Genomic DNA, 18,133 nt, shown 5'->3' on the forward strand with positions numbered 1-18,133 from the left:
TAGGTCATACAGGCTGCACTTGTGAGGAATGGGCCTGTTCACTTACGGTTTGAGTTGCTTTTCCCCTCACCTTTATGCTTTTTGAAATCATTAACAGTATAATAGTATTATAATGAATATAATAAATCCACAGTTCTTATCTCCAATAAAAGGTTGTGGACTCTGTCTGTCTGCTAAAGCTGATAACATCACTGGCATCAGACTTCAGCAATATTCTCATGATTTTGACAGGATTTCACTGATTAAAGGCATCCTTAGGTCCTTTATTCTTTCACTGGAGCCAACTGTATCAAAGAATCAGATCAAGGGAAAAGACACAAAGACTATGATATCTAACACAAGGATGAAGTGTACATAATAATTTGGTAAAAAATATTTTCTTACATTATTAAACAAAACAACATCACACTTAAAGAAAAGTATTAAAACAAGACAATCTTAAAAGATAACAAAAATATATTTTTTAAGAAAAACTCTTTATTCTCTGCATGATATGAAACTGTCCAAGCCAGAAGTAGGCACAACAATGCAGCGCTGGATTTCATCTTTATTTATGAAAATAAATACAGTGGGCTGTACAAATGTGTACTGTACTTCAGAGAATCACAGTCATTCATGTCAGTGTCTAATCCAGCGTTCAACTTTATTTTTACACTTCATTGGAACATTTTAATAGATATTCTACCTGTAAAGGAAGCACTGCAGGCCTTCATGGGATCAGTCCAGAAAAACACAACTGTTAAAATGTCATTATTTCTTAGTGTTAACAGTCACAAACACCACACATTCATGAAAACATATCACATTTAAAGTGCAAACTACATAAAGGGTAAAAGGACGGCTGAATAAAAACTGTCTCTTAATCTAAATGCTTGATTTCGTTGAAATTCTTCATCCTGAATAGAGAATTATGTTTCATGACCTTTTAGTGTTTTGTACTTTATTTTTAGCTTAAAGGAAACTTCCTCTCACAGATACAACAACACTAAATGTCACTGTTTTAAGACATTTGACACCCTGCTTGGATTGTCTTTTTTTCTTTCCCTTCATGGACCTTTAAAAGTCATAGTTCATCATGTTGGAGTGCATGCAAAGGAGTATTAGGGCCACTCTGAAGGTCATCAACTTGTAATATCAACCAAAAATCAAACTAAGAATTTTTTAATTTGTTAAGTCAAAAATTAAGATGAAAAAAATCTGTTTTCAGATTTAGAAAATCATAAATTTACAAGAACTTAAACTAAGATTTTTTATGTTATTGTGTGAAAGAAAATCTTATCAGATAAAGACATCTGCCCTTTAAAACTACAGCAGTTAAGAACATAATGATTATACTTTTAACTGAGACTGAACTTTAAGGAAAGACGTGGTTTTAGCCCAGAGTCGTCATATTTTCTTTAGCATTCAGACTCAAAAAATCCTCACACTGACAGCATCTCAGAGACAACTCTGACACAACTAATGGTTTGAGTTTTTTTCTCATAAATTTGAAGACATCATAATGTCTTATTCTATTCAACTTAATGTCTTATTTTCCCATAAATTTACCACATTTTACACTTTAAAAAAAATCTGAGTATTTTTCTTATTAATTCATGATTAAAAATGTCTGTTTTCTCATAAATTTGCAACTTCAACTAAAGAAAAAAATATCAAGTTTCCTTCTTGAAAAATTAAAGAGTCCTATAAATTTTCTGTTCTTTTAGAGTAGCCCTAATACGCCTTAGTACTTGTGCTTTGCTTTTTTGCCAAAAGTTACACCACTTGCTCCTTCATACTATCTCATACTATCTATATCATACTTATTCATACTATCTTTAACATGCATGCTGCCAGCAGCTAGTTAGCTTAGCTTAGCATAAAGACTAGAAACAGGGGGAACCAGCTACACTGTAAGGCCAAACAATAAAAGGTTGTTAGAAAAAACTGGTTGTGTTAACTAAACCATCCAAATAGCTATTTCACCTCATTTTTTTGTTTTAGTAACCAATACTCATCACTTAAAGTATGTTTTTGTCATTGTACTCAAATTATTTGACGTCTATCTATTAATACACATAGTTTTCCAGAATGCCTGTGGGCATTAGGCACTTTTGCACCATGAGTGAAGTTACCTACTCAGTTAGACAAGTCCCATCTGTGGGGACCGACTTTGACATAGCAAGGATGATGTCCTGAAGAGTACTTTCAGGGTTAAAGTGATCCTTTCAGTCTTTGTTACTTGTAATCAGTCAGATCAGGTCACTTTGGGGGGCATGATTGTTCAGAATCAGAACATGTGGAAGACATAAAAGAAAAAGTGCTGTGGATGGAAAACATAATTATATATATTCACTTGAGTCATACTCAGATAAAAAGAAAGTCATAATACTTAAAAAATTTTGATGTAATCAGCTACAATAAATGTTTTGAGTATTTCCAATTTGTTCAGTTGTACAGTGTTGGTTTGCTCCATCTTAAGCAAACAAAATTGCCTGTAAACCCTCTTTGCTCAGTAACTGGCATAAAAATCCAGTTTACATTAACGTTGAAGGGCATATTGAAGTGTAACTGAAGAGGGACAGGGGTAAATGCACCATACTTCTTGGCCAGGTGGAGTAACACCTACTAATAACAAATGAAACTAAGAAAACTATCAGTTAGTTTTAGAGGAAGTGGTCAGTGATACCTTGGGATAAAATCCGGCTAGCTATTATACCCTTTTCCCAGCTTTTATGCAGCGCTAATTCATCTAACATAAAAAGTAGCAGCCATTATTCAGCAAGTGTTTCGTTTAACTTAAACTTTTATCAAGAAAGCAAATCAGCATGTTTCCAAACAAGTCAGACTTTCCCTGAACATTGTACTGCTTCATCTCAGTCCTAAAGTGTTGTAGTGTGGATCTTCCATTCACATTCAATAAATTAGTGGTAAGCATGTGGCTTAAAACCAAACAGGAAACACCTCTGCTTAAAATTGCAGTTCCTTAAATGGCCACAAGATGCATAGATGCATCAAAAGTCCAAACTTCTCATTTTTAAAATCCAAGCAACACACTCTTCCAAAAGAGGTTCTTGTTTCAGTGGTATTGTCTTCATTTTTGGGATATTATAGCACACCCTTTCTTCACATACAGCCATTCAGTCCATCAGTTTGTCATTGTTCACCATTTAACTAGAACATATCCTCTTTTTTTGCGCAATTTTGTACTCCAAGAGTTAAAATGGTGATGTTAACCCAAATATCTGGACCCGAAAGGGGGGGTGCTTAGGCTGTTATGTTGGACCAGTCTTGGCTAATCAGCTGGGGCCAAGCCAATCTGTCCTCACTTTCCAAGTAGTGAAGCACACTTAAACCATATGGGTTGATGAAGAGGCTTGGTGGGCTCCTTACAGGGTCCATAATGGGTGGCTGTAGCCCAGTTAGGACCCATTCTTCTCTAGAGTATCTCTAGGCCGAGTACAGGCCCCCGGACTACCCAGTTCCTTCTCACACCAACCCACCAAGGACCCATATTCAGTTTGAGCCTGCCTAATCCAGGTAAGGCCTGGCTCTATTTCCATGTGACAGTTGGGTTCAGGCTTTCAATGGTCCATTCAGAAGACGTTCAAGTCTTAAACCTTAAGTTGGAAAAAGTGGCAGGTATAAATCCTTCATGGTCCTGCATGTGGACTGTCCATTCACTTTATGCGTTGAAACTCCGGTTGGGCTTTTGTTTCCTCAATTGGCAACATTTAATGAGCAGCCCTAGCACAATCAGGGTAAGTAACGCTACCAAAACAACAGTGATCACATAGTTCTGGATGCTCGGCCTCTGACACATTTCCTCCGTCACCTTCCCGATGTTCACAGGCTCCGAGTAGTCATCGAGAACGCAGGTCACAGTCTCAATGTCAGGAATAACCAAAGCTGAGTTCTGGACCATGTGAAGGAAGTCTAGGTTGCTGCAGCAGCTTAGAGGGTTGGAGCCCATATAGAGAGTTTTGAGTGAGTGCTCCAGAGCGAACATGGTGCTGGGCTCCAGGGTGACCAGGTTGTTGTTCTGCAGGTTTAGCGACTCAATGGATGATTCTTTGTTCCACATAGGCAGAGTGGTCAACTGGTTGGTGGACAGGTCTATGTGTTTCAGACTCTTCAGTGATGACAGGTCGGTGTTTAGACTGGAAATGTTGTTTTCCCTCAGGAGGAGGTGAACCAGGGAGCTCTCCAAACCAGAGAAGGAATCTTCATGCATGTCCAAGCCCGGGTTCAGGGACAAGTCTAGTAACTTAAGAGGGGTGTCAGCAAAAGCATTCGAAGGAAGAGTTCGCAGATTATTCTCAGAGAGGTATAAAAACTGCAAGTTTGGTACGGAGGAAAAGGAGACACATTCTTGAGGATCCTTGTGGTTTTGGCTTGAGTCACAGATTTCCAAATTATTTTCCTGGAGGTACAAGTGTCTGATACTTGGGAGTCTTTGGAATATTTGATTGTCCAAGGTGTTGAGGTCATTTCCTTGCAAGAGGAGCTCTTCCAGTGACGTCAGAGTGTTTTCCCCAAATGTCAGACTCTGCAGTGAATTATAGCTGAGATTTATGATCTTAACTGTCTGCAGAAGTGCTTCATTAGTGAGAGAAAATGAGCTAATACAGTTATTGCTCACATTTAGGACCTCCAGTGAGGCCATGCAGTAGAAAAAGGACTGGGGAATGAACTGTAGTTGGTTGTAACTCATGTCCAAGTATCTCAGGTGATAAAGAAAGACAGTGGTCCTTCTGTCAGCATTTGCTGTGACGTTGACGCTGTGAAGTCGGTTTCGTGACACGTCCAAATATTGGAGCATGTTATTTCTTGGTAGGAGAGGGAAGTAATGCATTTTATTTTCACTCAGATCAAGAATTTGAAGCTTGTATGGATCTGTCGACATTGTACTTTGGAAAAGCTCCATGCTGTTCTTGCTGAGATTGAGAACTTTAAGATTGCACAAATTAAAGTCTGTGATGCACGTGATCGAGTTCTTGGACAGGTCGAGCTCGGTCAGATGACTCAAGGAGTCAAAAGCTCCGTCTTCAATCTCCAATATGACGTTATTGTGGAGGCTGATTCTCTCTAGGGACGAGGACCCGCTGAAAGTATTTTGTGCTATTTTGGTGATGCTGTTGCTGTTCAGAGAAAGGTTGGCGAGCGATGGGGAATCAGCCAGGAAATAGTCAGACATTCCTGTGTACAGCCCATTACTTGAAAGATCAAGTGACTCAACAGCTGTAAGAGGCCCGATGTTGACTCTGGAGTGAGCGAAAACATTCAGATGATTCCTGGACAGATCTAAGACTCTCAGATCTATCATGTCTTTGAAGAGTCCCGGCTGGATGAAGTGGATCTTGTTGGAGTGAAGATTCAGGTGGTTAAAGCTGGTGTGGTACGCCAGGGTTTCCTGGGTGAGATTCTGCACCTGGTTACGGGAAAGATCCAGCATTTGGACGCCGCGAGGAAGGTCGACCGGGACGCTCCTGAGGTTTAGATTGCTGCAAAACACATCCATCTGGACCTATGAACAAAAGACAAACACACAAGTCTGATTATGTCGGCGTCCTGCCAGATTTCCTGACCATGACACAATGCAGAGCAAATGTTTAGAGCGTATGTGGACGGTTGGTTTATGAGTCAGAGCATCTACAGCGTGTTCTTGGCAGCAGAACTGTCCTCTGGGGTTAATGACACTGGATAACAAAGGATATTTTTCTCTGATTTAATCCAAAACGTCAACTGCTAATAGAGGTGTAAGATAAATCTTTCTCCCCCAATTCTTAAACCATGATAACAGCATGTTAAAGAAAGATTTTCAGATACAAACCTACATCTCACAATCTGACCACCAACCCACCATTCTCGTCATTCTCACTCCCTTTCCCCTCAATAGATCCAAAGTTTAAGTTATTAAGTCAAGTTTATAATCCAAACCATATGGCCTAGAGACCACCTTGTCCAAAAGCAGCTCATAAAACTGTCTCCTCCTCTGTTTTCTCTCTGAGCATATCGAGCTTCTTGGCATATTTGTGGTGGCCTGAGAGCGCCATTCCTTGTTAGTTACAAGTAAACAAACACATTGATTTATTCAGGAACTACCAGAGGGCAAAACATCTTGTGTCTGTTATCAGGCCCTGAGAGACAAATCACAAGGTATCATTGTTTAAAAAGCATGAAACCTGTTTCCCTGCGACTGCAGAATGCAGCTGAGGTGTTATCAGAGATATAAACACAGCCTGTCTGGAGGGAAACTGCTTACATTCCTGAAAACCCTGAACTTAAAGCTGTGTTTACAGCAGCTGATATACATGTGCTTTGGTTTACATCGCATCATGATGGTGGAGCAGATAATGAAAGCCTAAAAGATGGGAACAAGGCATGTTTGAGAGATTCAGAGCTTCCAGTCACATGATCTGTGTGGAGGCCTGAGGGCAAATAAAGGTCAGGACAGAAGCAGCTACCACTGAACGCTATGTGGCTCTGCAGCACTGCACACATCCCTTTAATATACACATTTACATTATCTGACAACCACAGAGAAACTCAGACATTAACATATACTCAAAGTTTTATACATCACCTGGGACAATATTCAAACAAATAAAACCAGTAAAAATTCCCAGTCAGACTTTCACTGATCAGACATTTACATGCAGGCGTGCCTACTGTCATAGGGAATCCTTCACCTATAGCCATCACCAGAATGAAATCCTGCAAAAGCATGCCATATTAATATCAGCAGGTCCGCCACATAAGGAAATATAAGTAGACAAAAAATACATGACTTTTCAGAATAACAAGCACAGCGATAATGTTACAATAATTTTAATGAATTGATTTATGATCCAAATTCACGTATCACTGAGCAAAGATATGATATGCAACGGAAGATTGACTGGCTGGCCGGATGTCAGCGTAGCTGCCATGTTGCCAGAGGATTTTTTTATTCTGAATTTGCATATATATATATATATATATATATATATATATATATATATATATATATATATATATAATCAAATTGTTTGAGCTTTTTATTCTGAAAACTTGAGCAGTCCTTGTCTATTGTATTGAATGATGTAGCGACTAAGTAGCCAGCCAATCTCCCATCGCATATTATGTCAGTGCAAAGTGATACTTGAATTTGGATCATAAATCGATTTATTTAAACTAATGTTATGTAATCGCTGAGCTTGTTAGTCTTAAAAGGCATGTATTTTTTGTCTACTTGTATTTCCTTATGTGGCAGACTCGCCTCTATTAATATGGTGGCGACACACGCAGAAAACAACAAAGAAGACGTTCAGTTCAAGTGATTAAGTTGAGTACTAAAAGACGAGTTATGGCGGCACTTGTCTGACTTCCGGTATGAAGAGGAGGTCCTTGGCTGCATCCAGGTCCCTCTCCCTTCTTAAAGGAGCAATGCTCACTGAAATCACTGGAGGCTAATGCTACTGCTACATACCTCATACAGCTTCATAATTACTGAAATATCCCTTTAAGTTACAATAACGCAGCAAGAGATAGTGCAGGATATTTCACAATAAGCAGGGCTGAGGTGCCTGTGAGATGAAAGTTTTACTCTCTGACACTTAATCAGAGTGACAAAAAGGGGAAAAACAATTTCTGTGTTGGATTGTTTTGGTGCTCAGTGCCCTGCAATGCCCACCAAAGGGGAGGCGTTAAAACCAATTGTAGAGGTAAACATGGAGGTTAAAAAACAAAGAAAGATTGGATGTGGGATGGCACTTGAAGATCTGCTACCTTAAGGCAAATACTAGCAGGATTTTGATCAATTTAACAGCTTTTAATTTATTCATCTTTATAACCTTTACAAATGGGAATGGGTATCTCACCCATTATTGTATTCTTCTTTGTAATAACCAAAACAGTTACCCCTTAAACCCCCTAACCTATACCCTATTACCTCCCAACCTGATAATAATTATTAAACCCAATAAACATTCATTAGAATGCACAGAAGCCTTTATGATTTAGCCAGGAGATAAGAGGTCTGTTTGTCAGGGGAGGTCTGACCAAGAATGGCAAAAGTCAAAAACACTCAAACTGGAACAGTACACAATAAAAAAAGAAGTACAAAATTAATAAAACATCAGCTAAAATAGCTGCAGAGGCATGTTCTGATAAATGCAAAAGAAAAGAATGCAAACAAAGTTTACAGTGAAAAATAATCATATGGCACCCTAGGCCCTTGTATGAGGTTCTTCATGTTTTAATGCTGTATACATGAGTTAAAGGGTTTACTTTAAAAATAGCATCCAGTTGATCTGATTTTGTCAAGTGAATAATAGTTGTCTCTTTTTTGTGCCTTATTTTAGAGCAGCATCACAGAGATGACGTTAAAAGATGAAGTAAGATAATCTGCTGCCCAGATGCACACCAACGCATGCTCTCAAAAATCTGTGAACAGTTATTGTAACATCCAACATCACTCTTATTTTCTCCTGGTTCTCCTTCCCTTCACACCCCACTTCATCGCTTCAAACTCCTCTACATATCCGCTGCTCTCTCCTGGGAAAACACCATCTAACTTTTCCAGTTTGTAACATCATAAGAGGAAGAAATTTGGCAGACTTATCACAAGAAAAAACTAAGACTTGATTCATTAGAAAATCCAAAGAAAAGACATCACAGTCTACTGTACTCGCTGATTTTTCTCTCCCAAAAAAGCCAGATAATGCTTCTTTGTCCAAGCATTAAAAGCTTGAATGCACAGCTCAAGAGCTTGAAATAATAAACCAGATCTGCCCAGGTCAGAGGCTTTAAAATAAACCATCTGCCTGAAGAAAATGGCAATACACCTCAAGCACTTGAAGGATTAGGGGCCTCATTTTATTTGCAGGGAGCAACCAATGAAAGTAAACCAAGAGCAGATGAAAAAACACATATTTAGGATTTTTTCAATGAAAATGGGAAGAATGTACCTCAAGGATGCTTCGAAATAAGAGCACTACAACAGAACTGGTAACTTAACACCAATAGATGTGTGTTTAGAGGCTTTACTTACCACTTGGCATGCTGGGATGTGGCGGGGAGGGTGTGCGAATGCCGCCACGCAGCTGACCAACAGCGGGAAGAGCAGCTGGACTGCGGCCATGGTGCTGCAGTAGAGAGGGAGAGATGAGGCAAGTTAGAGAGCCATGAGTGCAGGAAGCATGCTGTAGGTGATATGACGTGAAAAGGGAAGGAAGAGGGAAGCAGCCTGACCTAATGTGTGACACGCTGATCTATGACGGAGCTATTTATGCCCTGAGATACAGAAGGGGCTTTTTGTTAGCTGTAGGCTGTGGCATTTCTGCTCTATACTCCATTACAGACTGATTTCAGCTGCAGAACTGGTACTACTGAGGAAAAATGACTAAGCTCAGAGATAATACCTGATTTCTGAGGAAATCTGAGGATCCTTTTCTGTAGGTTGTTGTTTCAAAACAGAAAAAAGATGTAATTGTTTTGTTTTGGCCTGTACTGAGTCATTTTTATGAGTTCCGTGCTTCATTTTTTTGCACAGTCTTGCTAAAATGTTTCCTGATTGGTTCCCCTGAGCAGAACAAAACAACATGCAACCATTTAGGGCAGACAGTGTGGGAGTAATTATCGCCGCTGTAATGGTAAGTACCCAAGAGGAGGGTAGAGAGGGGGAATTCAGGTGAAAATAAAGAGGTTTGCAGGTCTTTTTTTTAATTAAAAATGTAGACAGTTTTTGCCCTAAAAGATAGCCACTTCTTTATTTTAAGTCATTAACTAGAGGACTTAAACTATATAATGCTTCTACAAGGTGTACAATTGCTAGACAGTGAAAGGGCAGAAAAGTTCTGTATCAGACAAGCTAGATGTCTCTCCCTCCCACTATGTCTAGCAGCCACACTCCACAGGTTGCATGACAGCGAGCGTGTCACCTGCAGCTGCTACAGCCTGGCCTGACTGTCACTCTCTGTATAGGTAATCACCTAGGGTGCTGAGTTCAAGCAGATAATTCTGCCTCAAACCCTGAATGTTTTGTAAAGTGTTTCATACAGTACACTATATTTTCCTTCCCATTATCCTTCACTTCACATCTCCCTCTCCCCTGCTCATACTGGTCAGCTGTCCTGTGTTCAGTCAGTGAAGTAACAGAGCACGCAGATAGGGAAGTTTGAAAAGGGAGAGTAATGAATCAGCATCTGCTGGAACTTTTTTTTATAAAATTTTACTCATTACGTGATGAACGTTTCTTCCATTGTGTTATTGCATGCAAATGGAACAAGATGACGGTGTTCTTACAATACGTAAGGCTGGAGTGAACTTTAAAATGTAATTAGTTAATCCTAAATTTCAAATGTAAGTTTTTGCCATATTTGATAGTGATCCCTCAGTGCATTTGGTCAGTTACTGTACTTACATGATTTGAAAGCACAGTTATATTGGCCTCTGACTTTCAGAATCAAATCAGTTAATTTGAGTCCGTCAAGACATTTGTGCAAAGTTTGAATAAAATTCCTTATAGCTTTCTGTAGCTAACTAGCTATCACCAGCCAACACTGATACAGAGTCACACTGTAACCTGTAAATCCCTCATACACCAGCTGCACTTTGTTCTGTTAAACTGAATTTTTGCTTTGACCCAAGACTCCGACCCCACACACTCTAAGTGCATCAACACAATGCAATACAACATAGCTTAGCGCAACACAACCCAGCGCAACACAGCACAACATACTGCAGTGCAATGTAACACAGCATGACATACTGCAGCGCAATGTGATGCAGCACAACGTAACACAGCATTTAGTGCAGCACAATGTAACACAGCACAACGTAATGCAGCATAACGTAACGCAGCACAACATAACGCAGCACAACATAATGCAGCACAACATAATGCAGCACATTGTAATGCAGCACATCATAACACAGTGCAACATAGCGCAAAATAGCTCAACATAACGCTGTGCAATGTAACACAGTGCAATGTAATGTAGTTCAACAAAAACAGCGCAACATAACGCAGCGCAACATAGCACAATGTAACACAGCACAACATAATGCAGCACATCATAACACAGCGCAACATAGCACAACATAACAGCACAATGCAATGCAGCATAACAAAACAGCGCAACATAATACAGCACAACGTAATGCAGCGCAACGTAATGCAGTGCAATGAAATGCAGTGCAAACAAATGCAGTGCAACCTAACAGCATAATGTAACACAGCACAGCAAAACACAGCACAACATAACACAGCACAGTATAACGCTGTGCAACGTAATGCAGCAAAATGTAATTCAGCATAATGTAATGCAGCACAACAAAACACAGTGAAACGTAAGGCAATGCAGCATAATGTTACGCAGCACAATGTAACACAGCACAACACAATGCAGAACAATGCAGAACAGCACTACCCAGTGCAGCACTATGCAACACAATGTGTCCTGAGCACAACGCAGCACAGCCTTGATCAGCTTGAGACAAGAGGGCAGATACCACAGGAGGACTGTAAGTTCACACAGGAACAGTGGATTTCTTTGCCTTCTGGTGTTTGATCTGCCATTCATTTCAAAATGATTCCATAATTTTACTGCTTCAACCACGTGTGTGTAAATTATGGCATCAAAAGGTTTATGATTTCTATATAGGATGTGTGATTTCATGGAAAATTATGTGGTTTTTCACCTCAAAAGTAACTTTTCCTCATCAATGATGTCATGGCAGCTCTGTGATCCACTGACCTCCTGATAATCTTTTGCTTATGTTGCAGAATGAGACGTTATGTTGATAAAGTGATGATTTTTGACTGAGACTCCATGCATTGTGTTGTATGGTCAAAACATTTTGGCTTTTCAGACAAAAAAAAAGACAAAGAAGTCTCTTTAATGTCAAAGTGAAAACAGATTTCTACAAAGTAATGTCCATCAAATAAAAAAATATATAATGTTAAATAAGTGCATTAATATTTACCCCCTTCAAGTCAGTATTTAGTAGATGCACCTTTGGCTTCAATCACAGCACTGAGTCTACGTGGATAGGTCCCAATCAGGCTTGCACATCTGGCAAATCTTGCACACCGCAATTTTACTCCTTTCTTCTTTGCAAAACTGCTCAAGCTCTGTACAGCTCAGGACAGCCGGATCTAGGCAGATTCAGAAATGGGCCATATTCTGTCCATTTCTTGTTGATGGATTTAACTGAACTCTGGGGGATGCTCAGTGCTTTGGAAATGTTTTTGTTTCCATCCCCCGACTTGTATTTTTCAATAACCTTTTCTCTGAGTTGCCTGAAGTGTTTTTTTTTTTTTTTTTTTTTTTTGTCTTCATAGTGTAATGGTAGCTAGGAATACTGATTCAGCAGTGAACCAGTTATTGAATTGACATTGCTTTGCAGAAATCTGTTTTCACTTTGACATCAAAGAGGTTTTTTGTGTTTTTGTATAAAAAAAAAGCTACATTTTATTGTCTGTGGTTGATTTATGAAATCAATAAAAGGGTAAAACAGTTGAGGGGGTGAATACTTTCTAGGGGCACTGTACAGTCCATTGTAGATAGCTCATTATATAAGACACAGGGAGTTGGGAATAAAAGCATGATTTTGGCACAAGACAAAATCCTCCAGTGCATTCTTGCAATGTTGTTCCCACGAAAATTGATGTCACAGTGGCCTTGACCCTTGACCTTTAATCTCCAAACTCTACTCACTTCATCCCTCCATCCGAGTGGACATTTGTGCAAAGTCTACAGAACATCCCTAAAAGCAGTCTTCAGATATCAGCACAAGAATGAGACAGACAGAGTTAAAGACGATGGATGGACGAATAACCCGACAACACAATGCCTCTGACCCTGACTATCACAGGTACGGAGGAATAAAAAGGTTTTGATTTAGATCATGAGAAATCTTTTATAAACTTTCCTGAACACCTACATGAGGAAATTAAATCTAACATGGTCTCATGTGATGTTTGTTTGTCAAAGTTGATGAACATCTCATGTATACGATTAAAACACAGACTGGTGATTCACTCAGAGCTTCTGGAAGCATCTATCTGGTAAACAATAGACAGCCCAGAAATCAGAAAATAAGTCCAGAACAATCTGTGAGGAAGAGCTTTTTAAATGCCACGGAAAGTCCAAATCACAGCTTCAACCGTATGAGTTAGTTGTTGAACGTCTTTTAATATCACAGTGTAAGAAAACATTGTGGTTATTAATGAGGAAATGCAAAGATCAACACTAATTTCATTTCTCAAACAAGAAATAGTCCTCCAGGTAAAGTTTTGAGGTACTTTCCTTAAGTGTTCCAGTTTCCTCTAACCTGTGTTTTTTAACTACATTTATTTAGATTTATAACAGTTAAATTTGAAGCATTGTTTTGTGTTAAACCAGGGTTTTCAGTCTTTTTTCCCTGTAAGAAATGAGCGTTGTCTTTGCTGGTTTCAGATGCTGTTTGTAATTCCATGAAAGATACGCTTCCCTACAAACTTATCAAGTTTTTTATTTTAGACTCTGTGAGGCACAAAGAAGTTCAGATCTGTTATTTCACATAAAACAATCTGTTAAGGCTCAACACTGTTATTACTTTCCCCTCCATGAGGCACTAAGACTTATGTTGGGACCCTCTGAGGGGGCTTGACTCTTAAAAAAGAGGAACCAGTGGGATAAACTCTCAAACTTTCATAAAATATGATAGAAAAAAAAAAAACTATCTCCCCTTTGAGCAGGTACATCAGAGAATACTACTTCTGCAAATGTGCATGAGTAGTATCAATAAGATAACATCATTTTTTGTCAACATTTTACTCAGGGGGTATTAAGGGCTAAATTAACAGTTTTACTTTTTATTATGGTTCTTTTATTCATTGAGATAAGACACTGTCTGGAGTGAGGAACCAAGGAGAGAAAGAGTGGCAAAATGACATGTAGGGAAAGGAGCCAGTCAGACCAGGGCCTTCAAGGACAACAGCCTCTGTTCTAGGGATATGCAGAAACAACCAGTAGAGCACCGACACAAAAATATTATTAGCCAAACCAGCCATTTATACTTTATTTTTTCATAGAGGAGCCTTCTGCAGGGCTTTTGTGGTCTTTGCTTTATCGGTTATCACTAATTGTGTTAAACTGAATTGCAGATATTGTGTGCATTTCACATTGAAATGGCATGTTAACAAGATCTAATACTTTTCTTACCTCCTACGTTACATCATTTTTGTTTTGTTGTAACATTTTGTTTTACTAGTTTACTTGTTCTTTGTTATGTTACGTTTTGTAATTTTTTGTGACATTACATGTCATTTTTGTTACCTTAGGTTTTGCAACTATTCTGTCACATTAAATTTTTGTTATGCTAGGTTTTGTAACTATTTTGTTACCTTACATTACATTTTTCTATGTTATGTTTTGTAACTATTTTGTTACCTGACATTAGATTTTGTTGTTTTAACTTTTAACTATTTGGTTACTTTAAATTTTTTGTTATACGTTATGTTTTGTAACTATTTTGTTACGTTAAATTACATTTTTGTTATGTTGAGTTTTGTAACTTTTTTTATATCACATTTTTGTAATGTTACATTTTGTAACTATTTTGTTACTTTACATAGCATTTTTGTTATGTTATAATTTGTGACTACTTTGTTATGTTACATTTTGTGACATTAAATTTTTGGTACATTATGTTTTGTAACTTTTTTGTTACATGACTTTACATTTTGTTTTGTTTTGTTTGGTAACTATTTTGTTACGTGACTTTACATTTTGTTATGTTATGTTTTGTTTTGTAACTATTTTGTTACATCACATTACATTTTTGTAATGTTACATTTTTTTACATTACTTTCAATTTTGTTAAATGTTTTATGTTACTTTTTTAACATTATGTTTTATTTGCATTTCAAAACATTTTTTTTTCATTACTTTACATTATGTCATGTGACTATTTTGTTTAGTTACCTTATTTCTGTTATGTTACACCCCATTTTCTTATGTTACAGTTACTGTTCATTGCATTATGTCTTGTTATTTGATCATTTGTTTTGTTACATTTTGATTTGTTACCTTTGTTCTTCTTTTTAGGTCATTACATTTTGAAACATTTTGTTCCATTACATTACATTTTTGCGATGTCATGTTTTGTTACATTACGTTTGTTCTTTTATGTTTTGTTACGTTTTGGAACATTTTGTTGTGTTTCGCCAAGTCATTGTAGTGTTACTTTTAGTCACATTACATTATGTTTTATCAGGTTTGTCCTTTATGTTATGTTACATTTTGGAATATTTTGTTGGGTTATATTTAGTTTTTGAGATTTTGTCGTTATATTTGTGACTTTGCGTGTTGTTACATTATGTGTAAACATTTTTATTTTCTTTTATTATTTCAATAAAGATGTATTTAGATGCGTCATGCCAGCAAAGTAAATATTTATGGAAGCTTGATCTGACATATAAACATACATCACATGTTGTACATAAAATAATCTCTTCATACTAGAGCATTTCAATCTCTTTCTAACTGCAGGGAAATTTCCGTTTAAGTCTGAAGCTCTAGCAGTTTAAATAATTTCTTAACTTTAAATATAAGAATGCTTATGTTAAATATGGAGTAAAAATTTTGATTATAAGTTTTTACATTTCTATTTTTCAAATGCTTGTTATAATACTTTCTAAAACTTTATAAAAGATAATCCCAGCCAAATATGGTTGTAAATTCTTGCATAGATGAACATATGTCAAAGATTATCATGGAAATACATCTAGTTTTCATGTTTCCATGACAGATTTTTTTAACAGTTTCTTCATATTTAGGGTTGTTTTACATCTGAAATTGACCTGCAGACCACACCAATGTTAGGTGAGAAGCCATATGTAGCCCCTGGGCCATCAGTCCCTCATTATAGCAAACCTATATTCAAAATAGGATGTCAAAATCTCACTAACATGCTTCATTTCAGACTGGAATGATATATTCCAGAATTTAACACTCTTCATCCTATATTTGCTTCTTTTGGAGATTTTTTATGGTATTATTTCAATGATATATTAAGGTAATAAAGACAAGCAAAAAGTGTATTTAAACATGCCATATAAAAAAATCAAAGCAAAGTATCTCAAAATTTCTGACAAAAATCTTGCCTTCTAATGATGAGCACAGAGAAATTCATGCTTTTAAGGGCTGAAAAAGTATATTTTTCTACATAATTTTACTTAAATCATTTCAGTCCAGAAGTGTTACCTTTTAACAATGCAAAAAACAGTTGTTAGTCACTTTAAAGATACACTCACATTTAAATCTCAAATACACTCTGTATAATTAACATGTAAAGACTGTTGCTCCTATACAGTTAATACAGGACTGTCATTTTAAGGGACTATTTTTCTACTGTTGTATTGATTCTTTGACCTAAATAAAGTAACACTTCTTCCACCCTTGCAGAATATAACCATGCACACACTCCAGCAAGCTGCTCACACAGTCCAAGCCTCCCCTACAAAGCCAACCGTTTAACTCAGCAGCAGCAGGATCTTTACAAAGCTGAACTTGTACCTCACTTTCAGCTGATGACTGATCTTCTCAAAGCCTCCTGACCTTGTTGATTTCACATCCTCAGCGCGCTCACACACCCACTCACAGATCGATAGCAACCAAGCAAACCCACCAAACGCTCCTCTCAGCTGACTTTCCCCTCCACATCGCTCGGCTCCGGCTGCTGTCCAGCCATCACATCCTGTGAGAATATCCTGCATCCCCCCTCCCACCGAGCTCAGGGAAATGCCTTATAAGGGGGTGGGGAAGTTCATTTTTATGCTCCACTTGGAGGAGACACAACCCCCACTACCCCCCCACCTCCCACCCACTCCAAAATACCCTCTATTAATCCTGAACTTGGATGATTTCTTCAGGAATAGTTTGGATGTTCTCACACACCAAGCTCCATTTGGAATTCAGGGTATTTCAACATTTTTGGACCACGAGGCCAAGAAATCAAAACATGCTTGAATCTCTATATTTTCTATCTTTGCTGCCTTTTATGGATGAATTTAGAGGAGAAAGAATGTGTTGATGTTTCATATTCAGGAGAAAAATGTTTCAGATACCATTCATGGACTTATGAAAAAGAAATGGTCGACATATCGGACACATGTGGGTGTGCTGAAAAAGCACACATCCTTTTGGAGACTGTGGGAGTGAGTCTGATCTGTCATGTGGCTTCTCTCTGGTTCACCAAACTGTAAACAAACTAAACTGTAACTATAATAAACCAGACCGGTTTACGCAGACAGACGTTTAAATCAAATGAGAGAACAGCTGTTAAACTTTCACCTTAGAGACGTTTCTTCAAGTGCTCTTTAACAAGGCATGAGCCTCTGGCTTTTCAGTGATGCTTCAGGGAAAAGCAGGAGAGTCATACATACTGTGTATGATAGTTCAGATTTGGTTGGATTACATGGACTTGGAATAATGGAGTCTTGTTTACACAGTGAATGGCTGATTATATTTTGAGTGCGTCACTGTCTAGTTAAAATCATTTGACCCTAAAATACTCAGCGTTTCCCACAGAATGAGACTAAACTTGAGTGGTGGGGGTCGTCTCATTTCATAGGTTTATTTTCTGTGTATTTCTGCCTTTTTGCAAGCATTCATCAGTAGTATGCTTTATAAAGATGCCCAGATATCATCATGCCTCTTTAAATGTGTATTGCAACTAGAGTGCAGGAGTACAGGATAATGTCAGCAGAGAGCAGCTGCAGAAAAAATCTTAAAACGCATATAAAAAGCTGAATTTCTAACACAAACATCAATCCTACAATAGTGCATCTATAGGCAGCTAGGGCCTTAGGTTGCACCCCATGTGCATGGACGGCCCAGGTTCAAGTCCATCATACGGTTGCCAACCATTCCTTAAAATAAGGAATCATTCCTCATTTGGAAAATAGAGTGCATGTTGTGCTGTTCTCTTTCCTCCACAGTCAGTCAGTTGTTTCAGTGCGACTGCAGCAACCATCCTCCACCCCAGCCACCTCCATTACATCTCATCGGTGTCAAAGTTCAGCTCCTTCATGCCATCCTGCATGCTTTCACCTCCAAGTCATCCGATTGGTGTCCAGGTCAAGCTCCTGTGTGCATCCTGCATCCCTTTATTGCTACTTCCA

General features: G+C 38.1%; 1 protein-coding gene across 3 annotated transcripts; it reads right to left on the minus strand.

The window, feature by feature from the left end:
- Positions 1-529: 529 nt before the first annotated feature.
- lrrc32 (leucine rich repeat containing 32) lies at positions 530-16,732 on the minus strand. Of its 3 annotated transcripts, none has more exons than XM_041801039.1 (3): positions 16,639-16,732; positions 9,014-9,107; positions 530-5,506 (listed from the first exon to the last, which is right to left on the minus strand). In XM_041801039.1, the coding sequence occupies exons 1-3, from the start codon at positions 16,671-16,673 to the stop codon at positions 3,665-3,667; spliced, it is 1,971 nt and encodes a 656-aa protein (XP_041656973.1). In that variant the 5' UTR covers positions 16,674-16,732; the 3' UTR covers positions 530-3,664. The 3 variants fall into 3 exon arrangements, with proteins under 3 accessions (XP_041656973.1, XP_041656972.1, XP_041656974.1); XM_041801038.1 differs by having other exon boundaries at positions 16,527-16,732; XM_041801040.1 differs by having other exon boundaries at positions 16,532-16,643.
- Positions 16,733-18,133: the final 1,401 nt, after the last annotated feature.

This window comes from Cheilinus undulatus, linkage group 12, assembly GCF_018320785.1.
Source record: "Cheilinus undulatus linkage group 12, ASM1832078v1, whole genome shotgun sequence".
In the NCBI taxonomy this organism is placed as follows: Eukaryota; Metazoa; Chordata; class Actinopteri; order Labriformes; family Labridae; genus Cheilinus; species Cheilinus undulatus.

Coding starts and splice junctions, on each gene's coding strand:
- lrrc32 (XM_041801038.1), bottom strand. CDS start 16,726: ATGCAGGATATTCTCACAGGATGTGATGGCTGGACAGCAGCCGGAGCC. Junction 9,108..16,526: donor AGTCATCAGCTGAAAGTGAG/GTACAAGTTCAG, acceptor TCTCTACTGCAG/CACCATGGCCGCAGTCCAGC. Junction 5,507..9,013: donor ACATCCCAGCATGCCAAGTG/GTAAGTAAAGCC, acceptor TTTTGTTCATAG/GTCCAGATGGATGTGTTTTG.